Source organism: Brachyistius frenatus, unplaced genomic scaffold (genome assembly GCF_029030835.1).
Source record: "Brachyistius frenatus isolate BFR_SWC_R1_liver_20210118 unplaced genomic scaffold, ASM2903083v1 Contig_5, whole genome shotgun sequence".
NCBI classification, from domain to species: Eukaryota; Metazoa; Chordata; class Actinopteri; family Embiotocidae; genus Brachyistius; species Brachyistius frenatus.
This window is the reverse complement of record NW_027210604.1, coordinates 4156677-4174500: the sequence shown is the minus strand read 5'-3', so window position 1 is coordinate 4174500 and position 17824 is coordinate 4156677. Positions and strand designations below refer to the sequence as shown.

General features: G+C 42.0%; 1 protein-coding gene across 3 annotated transcripts in view; it reads right to left on the bottom strand.

Moving 5' to 3' along the window:
* dpysl3 (dihydropyrimidinase like 3) overlaps window positions 1–14540 on the bottom strand; it is a 40685-nt gene extending 26145 nt beyond the window's left edge. For 2 of the 3 annotated variants that reach the window (XM_069717903.1, XM_069717912.1), the window contains exon 1: window positions 14160–14540. In XM_069717903.1, coding sequence (XP_069574004.1) covers window positions 14160–14525 — 366 coding nt within the window. In that variant the 5' untranslated portion in view covers window positions 14526–14540. Of the gene's footprint in view, window positions 1–6807; window positions 6995–14159 lie in introns of those variants that run through there. The other variant, XM_069717920.1, reaches the window with a different exon arrangement.
* Window positions 14541–17824: the final 3284 nt, after the last annotated feature.

The window sequence follows — 17824 nt, the reverse complement described above, 5'->3', positions numbered from 1 at the left end:
CATGTTGTACTTTAACAAACTCCTCATACAGATTTTGTCGAACTGACTTGAAATTTAGTCTGTGCACTCTTAACATGTTTGGGATTAAAAGTTATCAAAATAATTTGTTTTCGGCGATCTGTGTGCCCGTGGCGTGGCGGCCAAAAAGTGACCCAAAAGTCATACTACGGCATCCAAAAAGTGACCCAAAAATTACTTTTGGGTCACTTTTTGCTATAGTCTGACTTTTTTTTTTCATAATTTGGACAACATGCTATAGTATGATTTTTTTTTTTTTAAGTCATGACAAAGGAGGGACTGGAACCCCAAACCTTCTAGCTGAGAGGCAACAGTGCTAACCACTGCACCACCAATCCTCTCAGGAGATAGTCTGTATTGTGACAAATCTTTGGCTCTGCAACCTACAACTCCACCGTCCACAAATATTCATTCAAATGCGACCAAAATTGATGCAGACATTCTTTGGATAGCAGATATACGTGTTTCCAAGGGGGTCTGCAGTGATATTAAATATCTTCCTGTAATGTGTAGTGTATGCAAAACTTTTTCAATTTCTCCAAACGTTTCAACTTCACTAAAAGTTGAATCACCATCAACAGGCCAAAGTGGAACAAATTCCACTAATAACCATTAATAGCAACTTTGGTGAAGTAGAATCGTTTGCCTGTTGAGTTAACCAGAATGTCGGTTGAGTCACTGGAAAGCTGAGTGAACTCTGTGAAACACTTTCTCCACCGCGACTCGTTCTCCAGCGCTGAAGATAGTCCAGTGGTCTACGACGCCGCTTCAGACTTGCTCAAGGTAAGCCACACGATTCACGGAGGGCGAGTCCCTCTAAGGGTAAGCCACAAGGTTTCGGGTTTGTAAATGCAGTCATACTAATACCAAACCAAAAGTCAACAACAAAACAAAAATCTAACACAAAACAAAAACTCAAGTAAAAATCAATAAAAAAAAAAAGTGTGTGTCTTAATCTTCTTTTATCTACTTTATCCCTCAAAATCCCATTAATGCATTTTAATGCTGTAGTATGACTTGTCATGTCATTTCAGAAAAAGCTCAAACTCCAAAAAGTCATACTATAGCATGTTGTCAAAAAATTGACCCAAAAGTCATTTTTGTATATAATATATAGTATAGCCAGGGTGATGCAGCCAAGTTTGATGTTTCGCCATGACACAGGAAGTTGATGTTCAAGGTCAAACGATGCTCCATACCTCATAAAACTTTGCACACGCGTCGGGCACCAACTTTCATGCGTTTTTGAAGATGTTAAAGCCGCCAAAAAAAGGCCATTTTTTTTTAAAGAAGAATAAGGAACGAGATCGATAAAAAAAAATTAAAACTGCACGCAGGAATATGCCGGCCCTCGCATGCTGCGAGTCGGGGAGCCGGCGGCCCCGACCGGCTGGATCCCCGACGTGCAGCGTGAGAGGGCCCGCATATCACTGCTTGCAGTTTTAATTTGACAAAAAATTGAAGGGAAACGCAGCACCGACACAGCTTCAATGTGTTTTTGTTTTTTTAGAAGGGTTTTCCGGCTAGTAAATTCTATACTACGTATCTTTGGGTAAAGAATGTTAACATATCTGTTGCCAGACTTACAGTATGTGCTCTTTCCAATGTGTGTGCATGCGTGACTGAGACCTATTCTCCATGCTTTGGCACTGGAGGATTCAGCTGTCTTAGTTGCCAAAATTAGGACAGTTGGAGGAGGATTAGTTTTACCGCAAACATCACAACTGTCTCAAGTCGGCCTCACAATATTATAGAGGGGCCTGTCCCAGTATTCTGACATCAAACCGATGTATAGCCCAGGTCTCTCATTAAACCAAGAAATCTGCATAATCTAGCAATGTGTGCTTCAACCTCGTTCACTGATGTATTTTAAGGTTTGAAGTTGTTTATAAGAACTTTTTACCTGCCTGAGCTGCAACGTTTCACTAGTTCTGACAATCAAATCTGTTTTATTTTTGGCAACAAAGTGGAATAAAGTTCAGGTCGGAAAAAATATCTCATCTTTCAACTCTTAACAAAAACAAAACGCTAAAAATAAAGCGCATTTCATCGCACAGGAAGCTGTCATTTTCTGCTACACAGGCCAGCAGTAATCAAAAATAGCCGGCAGGATGTTGTTCTTGTACTACTACGCTGATATCTACTGACAACTTTTTTCCACTTTCACCAGACTGGAGGGAGAAGCGCTCATAAACTGGGATGTAAATTACTAATTGCCACTCCGCGGAGGTTAATGAGAGGGAAAGGTCCTGGAAAACTCAGCGACTACAAAGGAGGTCAAAGGGGCTGAGAGGATATTAGAGGAGACCTCCATTAGCTGCGACCGAGACCCTTGTGTGGGTGGAGGGAGCGGACGGGAGGCAGGCGCAGACCAGTGGAAGAGGGAAGTCATCTTGAAAGCTGCACCAGTGCCTCTGCCGCAGCCCTGTTGCTTAGCAATCAAAAAAATATTTACTCTTTACCCAAAACTGCACGGGATTTTTTTTTTCACATTCTGGAAAAGTGAAAACAATGAGACTTATCCATCTAAATTAATTGTGGAGGCTCCTGCCAGACGCGGTCATAGAGAGATCCCGCTTGTCTGGAATGTTGATCTTAGTGATAGGCTGGAGTAGTGTAACTGTGTAACCATGGTGATGAGAAAAAACAACAATCTGGATCTGATTGGGCCAAGCATGTTGCATTATAAACTTTCTCAGTTTGAGAAGTGTGTGTGTGTGTGTGTGTGTGTGTGTGTGTGTGTGTGTGTGTGTGTGTGTGTGTGTGTGTGTGTGTGTGTGTGTGTGTGTGTGTGTGTGTGTGTGTGTGTGTGTGTGTGTGTGTGTGTGTGTGTGTGTGTGTGAGTGAGTGAGTGTGAGTGACAGAATCAAAGTGTGTGTCAAATCACATCCCCACACGACAAAACCCAACCGGGGCTGTATTTTCCTGCCGTTGCAACTGTATGTCCGTTGCCATGGTGAGTCGCACTGCAACGTCTGGGTGGCCATGGGGTATTTTGTTTGCACTCCAGCCCACTTTGCTGCAGCCTACTTGGTGATGATATGGTCTGGTGGAGCCCCGTTTTGTGGCACGTCAACAGGGGGAACGGGTTTAATTTTCCCGGGCAGAGCTGCAGTCTGCTGGGGCCGTTTCTTGCCCGCAGATGCTCGTTCCAGCTGGAGGGGATTACTGATGACATGTACCAGCCTGGAACAACACTGAGGGTACTGTGAGAAGGTATGAGGGAAGGGAAGAACCACACCTAGAAAGCTGACAGAGCCACTCTGGCAGGGAGCAGATGTATGAAAACAGCTGGAATAGAGCAGGCAGGCGTTGAAACGAAGTCTGGGAGGGGAGGAGGGTTAAAAAAAAAAAAAAAACGGGTATTGTACTTAACCCTCCCACCCCCCATTAGGTTTACAGTGTTTGTCTCAAAGATTAAATCATCCAAAAATATTAAGACTGCAGGCAAAAGTAGCCCAAATCACTCCCCCCCCACCTCATTTATTATTAAAATGTTTTTTTTCCACTACAGTCTGAATATTTCAAATCACATGAAATTCAATCTTTACAATTTGGATCTAAATCAGATACAGGTCTGTTTTTTTTTTTTTGCAATGCAGCCCCAGTCTGAACAGTCATATTGGAGTTATTGAACTTTTAAAGGTCTTGTGGAAAGGCTATTGTAGATGTAGTTAAAAATAACCTTTGGCATCCAGAAATTTTTTGATGAAATCCGTTTCAGTAAAGCTACTCGCATCTTGATCTAACCACTCCTGGCTCCACTTGCTTCACTTTTGCTCCACAAAAAGCCATAATTAGTACAAATGTTGGCTCTTTTTCTCCTTACCGCCGTTATCATCAGCTCTCAAAGTTAAAGTTGGTGGCTTCCACTGCGTATCTAGCCTGGTGTCACCTGACCCACATTCACTGTGTGAATATATAGGTCTGCCACGTCGTATTGGGAATCACTTCCATTCTGATCCTAATGGGCGTAGACCTCAAGTTAATTTTGAAACTACTGGAGCAGCCTTTAACTAATTGGCATTGGCCACACCATGCGCCGAAACTATCACCACTGCAACAAAATTTTGAACAAAAAAGCTTTACTTTAACTTCATTACAAAACAAGGACAAAATACCTCATTCATCCATGGCCAATAGAAAAACAAACCGAAGCATTTAACGCTCCTTTCGACAGGGTGACAATTTGTGTGCAACCACCGAAACTAAATACTGCTTAGAAATAAAGTCCATTTTATGACACTAAGGGTAAGGTTTGGTTATGGGCATAGGCACAAAAACAACTTGGTTAAGAGGGAGAGCATGATTTTTGGTCACTGCTTTGCTCATGTTAGGGGGTCTTCGTCACTGCAATATCAGTGTGAGTAAGTAAGGTTTGGGAACAATTGTCGTCATGTTTTTAACAACAAAAAAAAAAGTAATCTGGAAACAAACAGCGATCTCCTATGATTAGTCCAATTTTTTGTTGACCCATCCATCCACCCAAGACCTCCTTCCTTGACTGACTTTTGACACAAATAGATTTTGGGACACTTGCAGAAAAAATGTATACTGCAAGTCTTTCTGGGAAGACAGTGTAGACAAATAGATGTTTTGTTTTTTCCATATGTAACCTTTAACATATAAGAGCATTTGCCAATACCGTCAGTAAACACAGGTGTCGCCAAATCACCAAGGAACTGAACCTTACAGATGACAACTTCAGTCTGTTGAGACCAAACACTTATTAAACTTGTGAAGTAAAATAAGTCCCATGTTAACTGAATGAAGCCACCCTATATCTGCTCTCGGTCTGCGACATCAATGCGATTCTTTGTACTGTGGTAGCAGCTATCAGTCTGTGTTAACACGCTGGTTACAACCAGACACAGCTCGTCTCAACTTCCAATTGAAAGATTTAAGTTTAGAGAGGAAACAGATCTCATCTTATCTTAGCAGGTGTAATGCTCTGTTTGGTGATCTCTGCTGTAGCATCACCTGATGATTATGTCTGTGAAAATGTGTATTTTGACGCAAAAACCTCTGCTGGTTTTTACATCCCAAAATTGTAAAAGAAGGTTAAATAAAAAACACACACCTATCCTTTTTAGGAGGGGTTCTCATACTCGCCCATTTTAGCACATTACAGTATCTCTATACTGTAATATAGAGGCTGATAGCCTGTGCTCAGAACACGGATGCAGAATACAAGACCTACACAAGCCAGAGTACCCATCTTCCCCAAATCACCCCCGTAGTAGTGTCAAATCAGCTGAGGAGATGAGACAAAGGCTGTGTCTCCCACAGCCGAGCAACACACCCCCTGACTGCAGCCCGAGCTGCAACAATGAGAACAGGAAGGCAGGCATGTCAGACTCTCTCTCTCTCTCTCTCACACACACACACACACACACACACACACACACACACACACACACACACACACACACACACACACACACACACACACACACACACACACACAGACAGAAGGAGAGGGAGTGGGAGAGGTTTCTCTGCAGTTGTAACACACACTAGCACCCAGCTGGCTCGCAGTGGAACACCAGCCTGCCCCGAATTCAACCCCCACCCTCAGTGCTCTGTGACAGGAGACTGAATCTTTCTCTTTCTCCTTCTCATGATGCAGGAATACCGTTTCAAGGCCGGCAGGCTTATCACAGCTCATCACAAATGGGCGTGTATCCCCCCCCCCTCCTCCTCTCTTTCCCCCTTCTCCCTCTCTACTCTGAGCTGCACCAGCATGCAACACAAGCCATCACTGTAGTCTGCAGGGGGGGGGGGGACCATTTCATCCTTAACATCCGAATAAATAGGGTTCTTATTTAATTAACTATCAACTGATGTACAACAAATGCAAAATGATTTTACGCTAATCACTTTTGTACACTCATTTACCAATAGACACAGGACAATAAAATGTTTGGTTTTTAAAAAAAATTTTTTTAAAGGATACTTTTAATATATGCCACTTAAAAGATGCATCAAAATGGAAAGAAAAGAGTTGAGAATTGAAAATGTAACCAACATCCCTGCTCATCATCCTTCCATGTGAGGGACCAGGTAGGCCGCAATCATCTCCACAAGGGTTGAACATATTCTCATCAAAATGGATAAAACATGACTTGAATTGCTTCATGCACATTTTTTTTATTCCTTTTTAAAACAACTGACTCATCCGGTTTTTTGTTTTTTTTTGTGCCAAATTTAAGGGAAATTTTGAGAAAACTAAAAATTTAAAACTACCTTCATGCAATATTATTAGAATTTGCTGATAAAGTACATTTCAAAATGATCCTTCGGCATTATAGGGTCACCATAAAGTCACAGTTATACACTAGCACAACAGCAGAAGTCCCTGCAGAAACATTAGCCTTCTGAAAAAAAAAATTCTTGTCTTTTCTTTTTTTTCCCCCTTTTTTTTTTTTTTTTTTTTTTTTTATGGGCGAGCCGGCTCGCCACACGGCATGGATCCCCTCAACAAAGGAGATGCAGGACACCTTTAAGAAAACGCCTTATCTCGCTGCCTGGCTGTCACTATGGCAGCCAGTCATGCCATTTCATTGTGCGCATTTTTTCCAGCGGCTTCCCGCAGTCAAGTCTGACAATAAAAAAAAAAAAAAGAAGAGCATTTCCAAGCGGAGCTGACGGTGGATGTGTATTTTATGTTAAATCGCCGAGGCTCTGAGAAACGGCAGCGCAAAACATTAAAACCTTATGCTGTGATTTACAACAGCACGCATCAAAGTTCTTGCAGCCAGTGAAGCATAAATAACTATATTTACTCACCGTGATCTTTGGGATGTTCTTTTTTCCTTGATAAGACATTTTTTTTTTTTTTGTCCGGTTCCACCTTTCAAACCAAGCTTTCAAAAACGATATTCCCTCTTTACGGATGCTGCAGCGGCCCTAGCCTGGATGGGAGCTTTCAAGTAATGGTCGCCCCTCTGTCAGCGCGATGTGCAGTGCCTCGCAGAGTGCTGTAGGAGCGTCTATGGTCCAGTCACCCGGCCCCTCCCTTAACAGGCTCAATTGGAGAGACGCGGTGTAACAATCTTTCCCCTAGAGGGCGCAGCGGAGCAGCTGGTGAACAAGCATGAAGCCTCCATTTAGCATCCAGTTGTCGGAATTACAGAGCTGTCACACATTTCTTGCATATAACGTACACTTGCATACACTCTATCTCCACTATTTAACCATATCTGATGTGTCCACGTTTTTTTTTTTTTTTTTTTATTGCTTTACCAAACAACTGCAAGCGGATCTGAAGCGGTTGGTTTAAAAGCCAAGTGCATTGATTGCTGGAGTCACCGGGGAGGTCAATTGATCAGAGAATAGAAGGCTGGAAATGACTGATTGATTAGAAGAGAATTGGCAGCACTATGTGCTTGAAACAAAACAACGCAGGGTAGAAATCACTATGACTATATCGGTGGTCATCAATGAATCCTCATAATTAACATTACGTAAATGATTTACCTTTTTGCATTACTGTTCACCAAACAGGCACATACTAGATATACCGACTTATAAAACCTGCTAAATTAAAAAGTCACAATCAAAGAAAATATCGTATAATTTGAAGTTTAAACAGGAGTCTTAATCTATCCAAAATAAGATGATGTAGTTAGATAAAATGCACACAAATGAGATGACGTGTTCGTTCTAGTTTCATAGCCTATTTATGTACATGAAGCTTTACTAAATATTGACAACACATTTTGGTGTTTTGTTTTTGTGAATACAGAGGAACAAAATGGTGGAGCAGCTGTCACAGAGCCTGTCCACCACATTACACACCCCACATGTCCACCGACCACGACCCCCCCACCCACCCACCCACACACACACACACCCACACACACACACACACACACACACAGGCTCTACCTTTCTCTCTGCATGTCCCCACCCAGCCATGTGTCTCTATTGTTTGAACCTAAAGTGGATTCCCCCTCCCTGCCCCCCGCCTCCACCAGTCAGTTTCCTCCCCCACCTTCCCCTCCTCAGCACTAATGCAGCCCATAATGAGATTCTGAGACTTACATGAATGATGAGAGCAGGCACGTGAAGAAGGGTGTGTATTTCTGCGTGTTCGTGAGTGCACTACTAACATCAGAATGTTTTCATGGTTTTTTTTTTGTGTGGAGGAAAAGCAGCTTCACAATGTAATGTTGGAATGTCTTATTAATCTAGTTTTAGTCATAAGAGTTAGCAATAAATATTTTTGCAAACTACTGAAAACACAAATTTGACATATTGGAACAAGATCCGCTTTAAGAATATAAATTCTTGAATATAAATGAATAGTCATTTTCCTCCTGTCTTGGCTACAAGAAGACAACAGCTCCATGCTGACATGTCATTTCATGGCAGTGGAGCAGAAAGGCAGTACCTCAGCATTCCCAGGCCACGGAGAGCGCATCAACAACTTACTCTTAAGTGTGCAGGCCTGCTACCTCTGCAGACCACATTAACCAGCTGACACCGACAGACAGAGGAGGCTCAGACAGATCAAGGATGCAGAAAAAAAAAAAAAACGTCACGTCATCATGGCTGCACCAGCACGTTTTCCACCTTAGTGGCACTAAATGGTGCAAGAGACATCCATTACATCACCCAGCAAGCGTATTAAATTACTTTACCAAAGTTGTATGCGTTAGCAGGACCGTGTTTACCACCCCGATAATGTGTTATCTTTGCCTTTTGAAAAATATCAGAGAATTTAGCCACGTAAGTGATCTACTTTGATACTAGTCAGAGAGCATCTTACGGCTGCACAAGTATTTCGTTTTGGTAATGTGACAAACCACTTTATGAATTTCAGAGAAGTAAACCCTCAACAATTTTCCATAAAATTTGAAAACTAGCAAGAGACATCTAAAAAGCAAAAACTGAAATATACCCAGTCACTTATGAGTCAAGCTCCAAAAACACATCTCCCATAATGCAATGGCATCTTTTCATTGGCCCATTGCACCAACTTCCTCTCCCTTGTATGTAACACAGTCTTGCTGTTGTAAATTTGAAGTCACGCCTAAGCTGGGACCTCCCTGATGACAACACCATGATGCAATATATATATATATATTTTTTTTTTCATACTTGAGTTGATAAAACACCTTCAGAGCAACAGAATACATTGTGCACCTGTTTTTATGGGCTGATTTCCGAATCAGTGAGTTAGTGGTGAACCCATTTCACATGTTCTTGCCACTCACTTGCAAGCACGGAGGTAAATGTGTTAATTTAGACAAGCTGAAATGTGGCAGTGCTACGTGGGGCATGTATATTTACTGTACATGTGTCAGTGTGATTGTAAAATGCGCCTCCCAATCTGACTTCTACCCTGCAGGAAAAAAAAAAAAAAAAAAAGGGGGGGGGACTCCTCCCTACACCAGCTACCCTGGACATCTGGCTAACCACTCCCCATTATTCACTCCAATGCAGCAGCTCATTGCACTAATTAGCTCACCAGACAGGAAGAAAACCATAAAAATCAATAATTATGATAATTATTGTTAACTGCTACTACAACATGCAAGCAGCATAACAGCAACATGAGCTGAATGTTTGAGGGGCATTTCAACAATCTCTTTTTTTTTTTTATATCTAAATTATTGTACCATAGCTATGAAATAAATAGCAGACTATAACAGCATTATAATGTCATTTACATTCTGAATTCAGTGAAATCAAGGTGAAGCTCTTGTGCTTTAGAATCATGTGGGAAAAGAGGCAGCCTTTCAAAATCAAGCATCTTTTCCACTTGTCATCGGTTTGCAGCAAAAGAAACAAATGTTAAATCTAAACTGGCACCTAGAATGTACTGTCAGAAGAGAAACCCCCTCCTGTCTCTGTTGTCTTTGTGAGTCTGATGTCCTCAAACAGTTTCCAAACAAAGCAAAAGAGACAGACACAGACACACACCCAAACACAGACAAGGACATAGACAGACACACACAAACACAGAGACAGACAGACAGACAGACAGACACACACACACACACACACACACACACACACACACACACACACACACACACACACACACACACACACACACAATTTGTGGATTTCTGCTGAATCATCTGGTCCCCCAGGAGGTGCAATATTGCAGTTCAGTATGAGGCCACATGGGGGGGTGCGGGGGGTAGGGAACTGGCTCTTTGCCATACTGAAGATGTCTTCATTTATGCTTAAAGAAAAAAAACTTAATTTTACACCATAATGGACAGTGTCAGACTGGCTATTAAAGGCAGGATACATTTAGGATTTAGGAGAGAAATTAAATCTATTACAGGGATAATATGTGGACTTAAATGCAAATGGATTAGTTAGTTTGGATGTGTGCAGCAACCCAGTCCCAAACCGTCCGCTGTGAGAGAGAATCAATAACAGCACAGGAATCATAGAGGCGTAAAGAAGAAGGACAAACCGTTCAACCCAAACCATGAAGGAAAAAGTATGTACAAGAGAACTTCTGTTCTCAGATAGACAGTGCTTTGCAGCTTCAATCAGTCTCCTGGAATTAGTCTCACAACAGGTCTGTCAGTCCTCTGCCTTGCTGCCGAGTCTCTGATGAATCAAAATTGTAAGACGACAGAGGGAGTTAAGAGATGTGCTGCCGCAGCAGAAACGACAGCAGATAGTCATGGTGCGATGAGACTTGGATTAAGCTGAATTTAAGAAACAAAAGGGGGATTTGCATTATCAGGCCACACAGTTTGTGTCAGAGTTTCGACGTTCACAAGTTTACAAATTGTAAACTTAAAGAGACAATGTAGGACATAAAGAGACTTCAACCACATAATGACAAAGCTTATTAGCCTCAGACTTGGAGGTACTGACCTTAATCCAGGTCACTTTAAACTCTCCTGTGAACTGCCCCAGTGAATGCTGAAGTTTAGAGTCTGGTGAAACCAACAAAACCACATCATCTGCAAATAGCAGAGAAGCAATCATGACACCCCCAAACCAGACATTCTCCTCCCCCGGCCTGCCTCTTGAAACCCTGTCCATGTGAATCACAAACAAGATTTGTGATAAGGCAGACCCCTGGCGGAAGCCAACACACAATGGAAACACAGCTGACTTTGTGCCAAAAATACAGGCACAACTCTCACTCTGATTGTACGGGGACTGAATGACTCATGGCTATGACCCAGGAACCCCATATTTGTGCAGTGCCCCCCCACAAGATCCCTGGAGGGACCCAGTTGTAGGCGTTGTCCAAGTCAACAAAGCCCATGTAGACTGCATTGAAACTCCCAAGACCCCTCAAGGAACCTTGCAAGGGTAAAAAGGGTTCAGGAGTTCCTCAAAGTGCTATTTCCATTGACTGACTATATCCCTAGTCCAAGTCAACAGTTCTTCTTCCCCGCTGACATGGTAAGCCATGATTTTCCATCCTGAATCTTTGGATGGTTTACCAGAACTTCTTTGAGGTCAGCCTAAGGCCCCTCTCCATGGCCTTCCAAACTTATCCCATACACAAAGTTTTTGAATCCTTGACTGCCGAAGCTGCAAGCCCTTCTGGCCTGCCGGTGCCTCAGCTGCTTCAGAGGACCCCCGGGTCAACCAGACCTCCTTTGGGCTTCCTTCAACCACTTTTATCTCCGTTTAACTCTTTCCTGCTCCTTCCAAAAATCTAGCATGCCCCATTCATGCTTTAACTGGATGTTTGTGTGTATGCCAAACTTTGGCCAGCACTGCACTGACTAAATTACTAACTAGCAATCATCTTCACTTTGTCTAATGGCTGTCTTTTGTCTCTCAGCCAAAAAAAATGTGTGTGTGGGTGTTTGTGCCAGAGAGACAGAGATGAATCATCACTTTTGGGGCCCGTGGTGATCTCACTCTGAAAATGGATGAATTAAATGTCTTGCTTACAATATCGGCCATTTACCGGTGGAGGAAGTAAATAATTAATGCGCCTGCTTGGTCATACATACAAATATTATCAGCATATTCTTTTTTCTTCATGCATACTTTTTTTTTTTTTTGCCAAGAAAAACTGGACCAAAAGTCAGATACAGTTTATCAGATGGCACAATGAGAAGTGGTACTAGATTTGAAACTTTATTTCCTTAAATACGATTTCTAAAAGGAATAATGCAGGCTTTCGGATACGTTTTGTGTTTCTTTGCATGTCTAATGTTCTCGCTTACTGAATTTAGTTTTTGGAGGGTACAGTATACAAATAATTACCTTCAGTTTGGACTGGTCTCTTCATGGTGCTATAAGCTTCAAACCCTGTCTTTGTATTGGTCTCTCTCTCCATGGTGCTGAAACATTTAAGTGCCTCTCATTTAATCTCTCTCCGTAACATCTCTGTTATGTCAAGTTCAAACATCTTCTGTAAAAAGGCATGCGGTACAGGTTTCCAGAAATTTCCAATGGGCTTAAAGTATCATGGTAACTGTATGGGAATAAAAAAGCTAACTCCCTTTATGACATATTTCAACTTTGTCATAGTTGCATGTATTAAAGGAGTAACTAAACTGCACCATGTCACAATGAGCATAATTTGTTTAGATATTGGGCCACTGTACTTATGACTCATAAAACTACTGACTTCTGCCTCTTACTACTAGCTTACACTATTTGCACTATTATACTCTCTGTGTGCACACCCTAGAAACCATGCGGTTCTCTCTCTAAAGCCATGACCACCACAATAATAATTTATTGAGATACTATAAAGTAACCACACAAAATCCATATTCTTCCAGAGACCCACCCAGAACACTGTCAACCACACAGAGCACCGCAACAAATACCTAAAAAATACAACAATCGCAACAACTCCGAACATGATAACCTCATAATTCGCCACAAATGCAATATTAGACACAAAGACTTTACAGCCATCAAGATCTCAACAGAGTTGTCTCTCTGAGTCTGATGTCTTAAACTCTGTCAGTTTCAACAACAAAAAATGGAATTACATGGAAACCTACAAGTAGTTGTAATGTATACAGTGTGCACTATTAGATTGTGCTGAATATAATAATGTCTATTTAATAAAGTGGAAGATTCAAATGGCTGGATTTTGTATTGAGGTTGGATGTATTTTCTTTTCAGCTGAAGTAAAACCTAGCGTAAAGCCCGACCGCTTTAACCTGCATCTATGGTGCCAATCCACTATTTGAGCTATCGTGTTTTAAATTTCCGCAGCAATCAGATGCTACAGGTGATTCTAGCTCTTCTTCAATTACAAAAATATGCCACTAAGATTTATATTTGGTGCGTATTACATTTCAAACATTTGTGATATGAGCTTACGTCCACTAAGTCTGCAGTATGTTGCTGGCTTGCACTTCAGCTTCTTCGTTCGGTGATGCAGTTGTCACGCAAAATTAGCACGTCGATGTAAATATGCCAGCAACACCTGTTGCTCTCGTTTTTGTTGCTGCTAGAATATTCAGTATCACGGTCACCAGCTCTGTGGTTTCACTTGAACAGAAGTAAATGTCTGCAGTGGCCCAGGCCTGTTGTGATGACAGACATTTTCTTTTGTCTAGCCTTTGAGGCTTTCCAGTGATGCTCTGTGGCCTTGGTGACATGAGTTTTCTTCTTTTTTTTTTTTTTAATCCACTATACTTTGTTGATTGGCTGGATTTTGCTGCAGTATCTTCCAGAATTTAAGAATAGCCTCAGAAAAGTTGATGCAATTTGACTGCAGAGGGTAAGCCTGTCTAATTCCCCAGTCATTTAGACAGGCAGAGTGTAGTTTCTCTCTCATGTCTTAATTTTGTTTGCTGAGAAATTAGGTTTGTTAATGAAATCCTAACTTAATTTGTTTCATAATGCATTATGCACTTTGCACATGCATTATTGTGTCCTTTTATATCATATAGTGATGTAGAATGACACATCAAATCAACAATTAGGAGTCTCGCGTATAACTGACCTCCTTAATGCCCAAACCCAGCCTCTCTTAGATGAATAAATCCATTGTAGACTTTGAAAGACAGAGTTTGAATAATTGGCTTTTCAAGGTTTGCATCTGCTTAAGATACGAGTGTCAATGAGCACTTTATACCTTTCCATTTTACGGCAAAACAGTGACACACTCCTGCCATGTACACACGCTGCATAATCTGCTGCCAATCACGCAAAAGTTAAGTCTACTTTACCTTGTCAAGTTCCAGGTTCTGCAGCACTTCTTTACCACCGCCGCTTCTGATCACCACATTGGGTGAGTCGTTTCCTCTTTGCCTGCTTGCTGCGGGACTTTCTAATCCAGGGACGCTCCTGATGTCAGTCGCCGGGCTCCTCGCTTCCTCACCGGTCTCTCGTTTGGCTGTCCTCGGGGTGCGGGAGCCCTTCTGCCCAACGCTAAGGGCATCAAAGTCTATGGTTTTACTCTCAAATGCGCCCTCGACGTTGCAAAACAAGCCGCCGTATTTCTGCCGGGGCACCTGGTCGGCCGTGCCGGGTCGGGCGAGATAAACGGGCAGGTCGTTCTCTGCTTTTTCCCAATTTCCCCTGCGCTCTGCCATGGTGGAGCCCTGCACAAGTGACCGAGAAACACGGCGAAACTAGTGCTGAAGTGGTGTGTGTGTGTGTGTGTGCGTGCGCGCCTTAAAGTGAGGAAGTCACAATAGACAGGCAGGCAGGACTTGAATTAAAGCCAGAGGTGGCACTGTGGTGGTGCCTGACGCATAAGAAGTGTATGGTTTCTCTCAGAATACTTTTTTTTTTTTTTTTAAAGAGTTTAAATACGCATGGAAATGGCCTTTTTTTTATGGGGTTTGTAGTTTGCATTAGCTACTGAAAAAAAACAAAGAGCAGAGAAACCGTCCTTCCTTATGTAAATACTGTAAACAAATCGTGCTTTTAAAACTCTACATAGTGGCCGTATTCCCTCAGTTTCAAAAGTGCTATTGACGTTAACTTAAGTGGACACAGGTGTGCGCTCAGCAGGTAAACAGGTGTCCACGAGTTGCCACTTTGTCGCTGTCCTTTCAGCACCAGTCAAGACATTTGACAGGTTCTGTGTACCTGTGCATAAACCACAAGTCTTTTGTAGGGGTAAAGCTGATGTTTATTCAAGCGCTTGTCTGTCCCATCAGCAACGACACCCCCGGAGTTGATTTCCCTAACGCCAGCACAAATGAGACACGGCAGTGTCAGCAGCGCGCGAGACAAGCAGCTTTCAGGCAGCAGGTCTCAAGCTGAGAGACTTCCGAGTCTGAGAGGGCAAAAAAGGGGAAAACAGGAGTCCGCGCTTCACTCAGTAAACAGCAATGCAGTTATGTAACTGACAAATATCAGCATGTTTTATAAGTTTGAGTGGGGTCAAAGTAAGTTCACATTATGCTTCATCTTCTTTTTTTCCCCCCCCTCAGAAACTATGCTACCTTTTTCCAAATAAAGTGAACGAAAGGAGAAATATTGCTTGGATTTTTTTTTTTAAAGTATTTAAAATTAGGAGAATTAGGACGTTACAGTATACATTATAGCCACGTACCTCACGGAAGGCCTCAGTCTGTGCTGAACTAAATATTTTTGAGTTTAGGAGTATGAAATATATATATTTTTTTTAAATTGAAAGAATATTGGCAGTTCAGTCCTTTAACAATTTGTCCGGCACAGTACGAGGGTGGTTTTGGTTTCACTCAGCGGTGAAAGGATTGGTGAAAACTTTTATCAGGTGGATTCGAAAGAAAACCGAGCTGCCAGTGTATCTGCGTGTTTGTGTGTGTGATAGCAGGAAAGCAAGAGAACACAAAGACTCCAGTGGGATGAGAAAGACTCTCAAGGTCAGTCACACACAGTGAAGTGCAGACGGGCCATATTCTCAGGTCTCATCTAACAGGTTGTCAAGCCGTCCGTAACTGTGTGTCAGGCAGTGGGCCACTTCACAGGGCAGGGCAATCACATCAGTGTCCAGTGTTCCCAAAACTTTGGGAAAAGAAGCCAACTCGTGTATGGTAGCCAGAATCAAACTTTTCAATGAATATCGAGCCTGATGATGAAATAAATAATTACATTTGTAAGTTTGTTAGCCAGAAAAGGAGATCTAACAGGCAATCATTTGAACAACCACTTTACCCTGATGTGGGTGTAATATGCTTAAATCAAGGAAATTCATGTTAGAAAATGACAAGTGTCAGAAATACCACCATTTTTGCTTTAGTTTATCTGAAGATAACCATTATTTTTCTGATACATTGTATTAGATGCGAGTTTGTTCTTATCTTGTTTACGTAATATTTCCAGATGTCTCTGCCACTCAGAGAAAGTTAAAATGCATGTGAGGAAAAAAAGAAGAAGGAATGATCAAAGCGCTACACTATAAAATAGCTTAGTGGAGATTTTTTCCAGGGGACTTGAGCTAAGTAAAATATGATAAATAGCTCCTTTTCCACACATTCCTTACCGAATCCAGCTGTCACAGTTCCTTTGGCTCTGTTGGCATCGAATGCAGTAACTTGTCAGACCAGCAGAAATTTCCCCTCATGAATGTGATCAAAGCATCAAGGTTTGTGGAGATGCCAAGTAAAACCCCCTGCTTCTGTAATTCTATGGTGGTGGACTCTAACTTTGCGTTTTAGGACTGTCTCTCCTGTCTTCCAGTGTGTTAGTTGTTTTTAGACAGTAAATAATGCTGAGTTAAGGGGAACAACTAACTGACAGCATCGTTTAGATTTTCATCCATCAAAGAGCTCCATGTTTTGGCTGGCCAAACATTTCCACGCTGACACCAACCAGCTCAGCCGCCTTGAAAAGAATTAAATGTTATGTGAGAGAACAAGGACAGAGCTCAAAGGCTTGTGCAGAGTATGTTTGTCTTAAAAGTGTACCCTGTTTTAGTGTGGTCGGGACAGAGCAGACTGACTGGGAGGCAGAGCAGCCATCAGCTCGCACTGTCTGGTTTTCAGTGTCAGAGATGCCCCGGACCATAAAAACAAAAGTCAGTCCGTTGTATATTTTTCTTTTGGGTGTGGCAGGATATTCAGCAGTTCACTGTCAAAATAAATCCCTGTGGTCATACAAAAAGAAAATGAACTGGCTGTACCTTCTTCAATGACATGTTAAGACCCTGTCACGTGAAGTTGTGCTTGGCACTTGCTCAAGAAGCTCACTAACAGGATATTGCTCGGACTTAATGAGGCTTTTAAAGCAATGACAGCAACGCTGGAACAAAGCAGGAGACTCGCCCCATCTTCGTATTAAAAATGGATGTAAGGTAGGGCAGCGAGTAAAACGGATGCCCCATAAGACAAAAGCGCTCACGGTGCAACTGGCTCAAGTGCATGTTCATTCGGGCATGATGGAGTGATGGCAGATAGGACAGAGTTTGGCAAATTCACGCGCAGTGGTCTTCATGAGGTTTGGCATAATAGGCCTTACGGCAACTGAGACCTTTGGAGAAGTAGGTAAGTGGGCCAGTGTTGCACAGACAAGTCGATAGGACTTGACTCAAATGGTACACAATAACGCATTTAGGCTGACAAGCCTCACGTAGGTTTCAGGTTTGTTTCACCAAATTAAAGATAAAACTAGTCTTTAGTACACGACAACCCTGCTTCCCTACCTGTTACTTTCTATGTTATGCGGTGAGTACTACATGCTTTTTGTTTTTCTGGCACACAAAATACAATTCCAGAGACATCTAAGCTTACTTTTAGTATCATGCTACCCCTGAAGTTGAGGCTGTATGTATCAACTCAGCATGTCCTCTCACCTTTGATTTTGGTTGCAGTTGACTCGTCTTCGTTTTATTATTTTACTCTGCCATGATTTATGTCGTATAACTTACGTTTTTTTTTTTAATTTTTTTTGTTGAAATTAT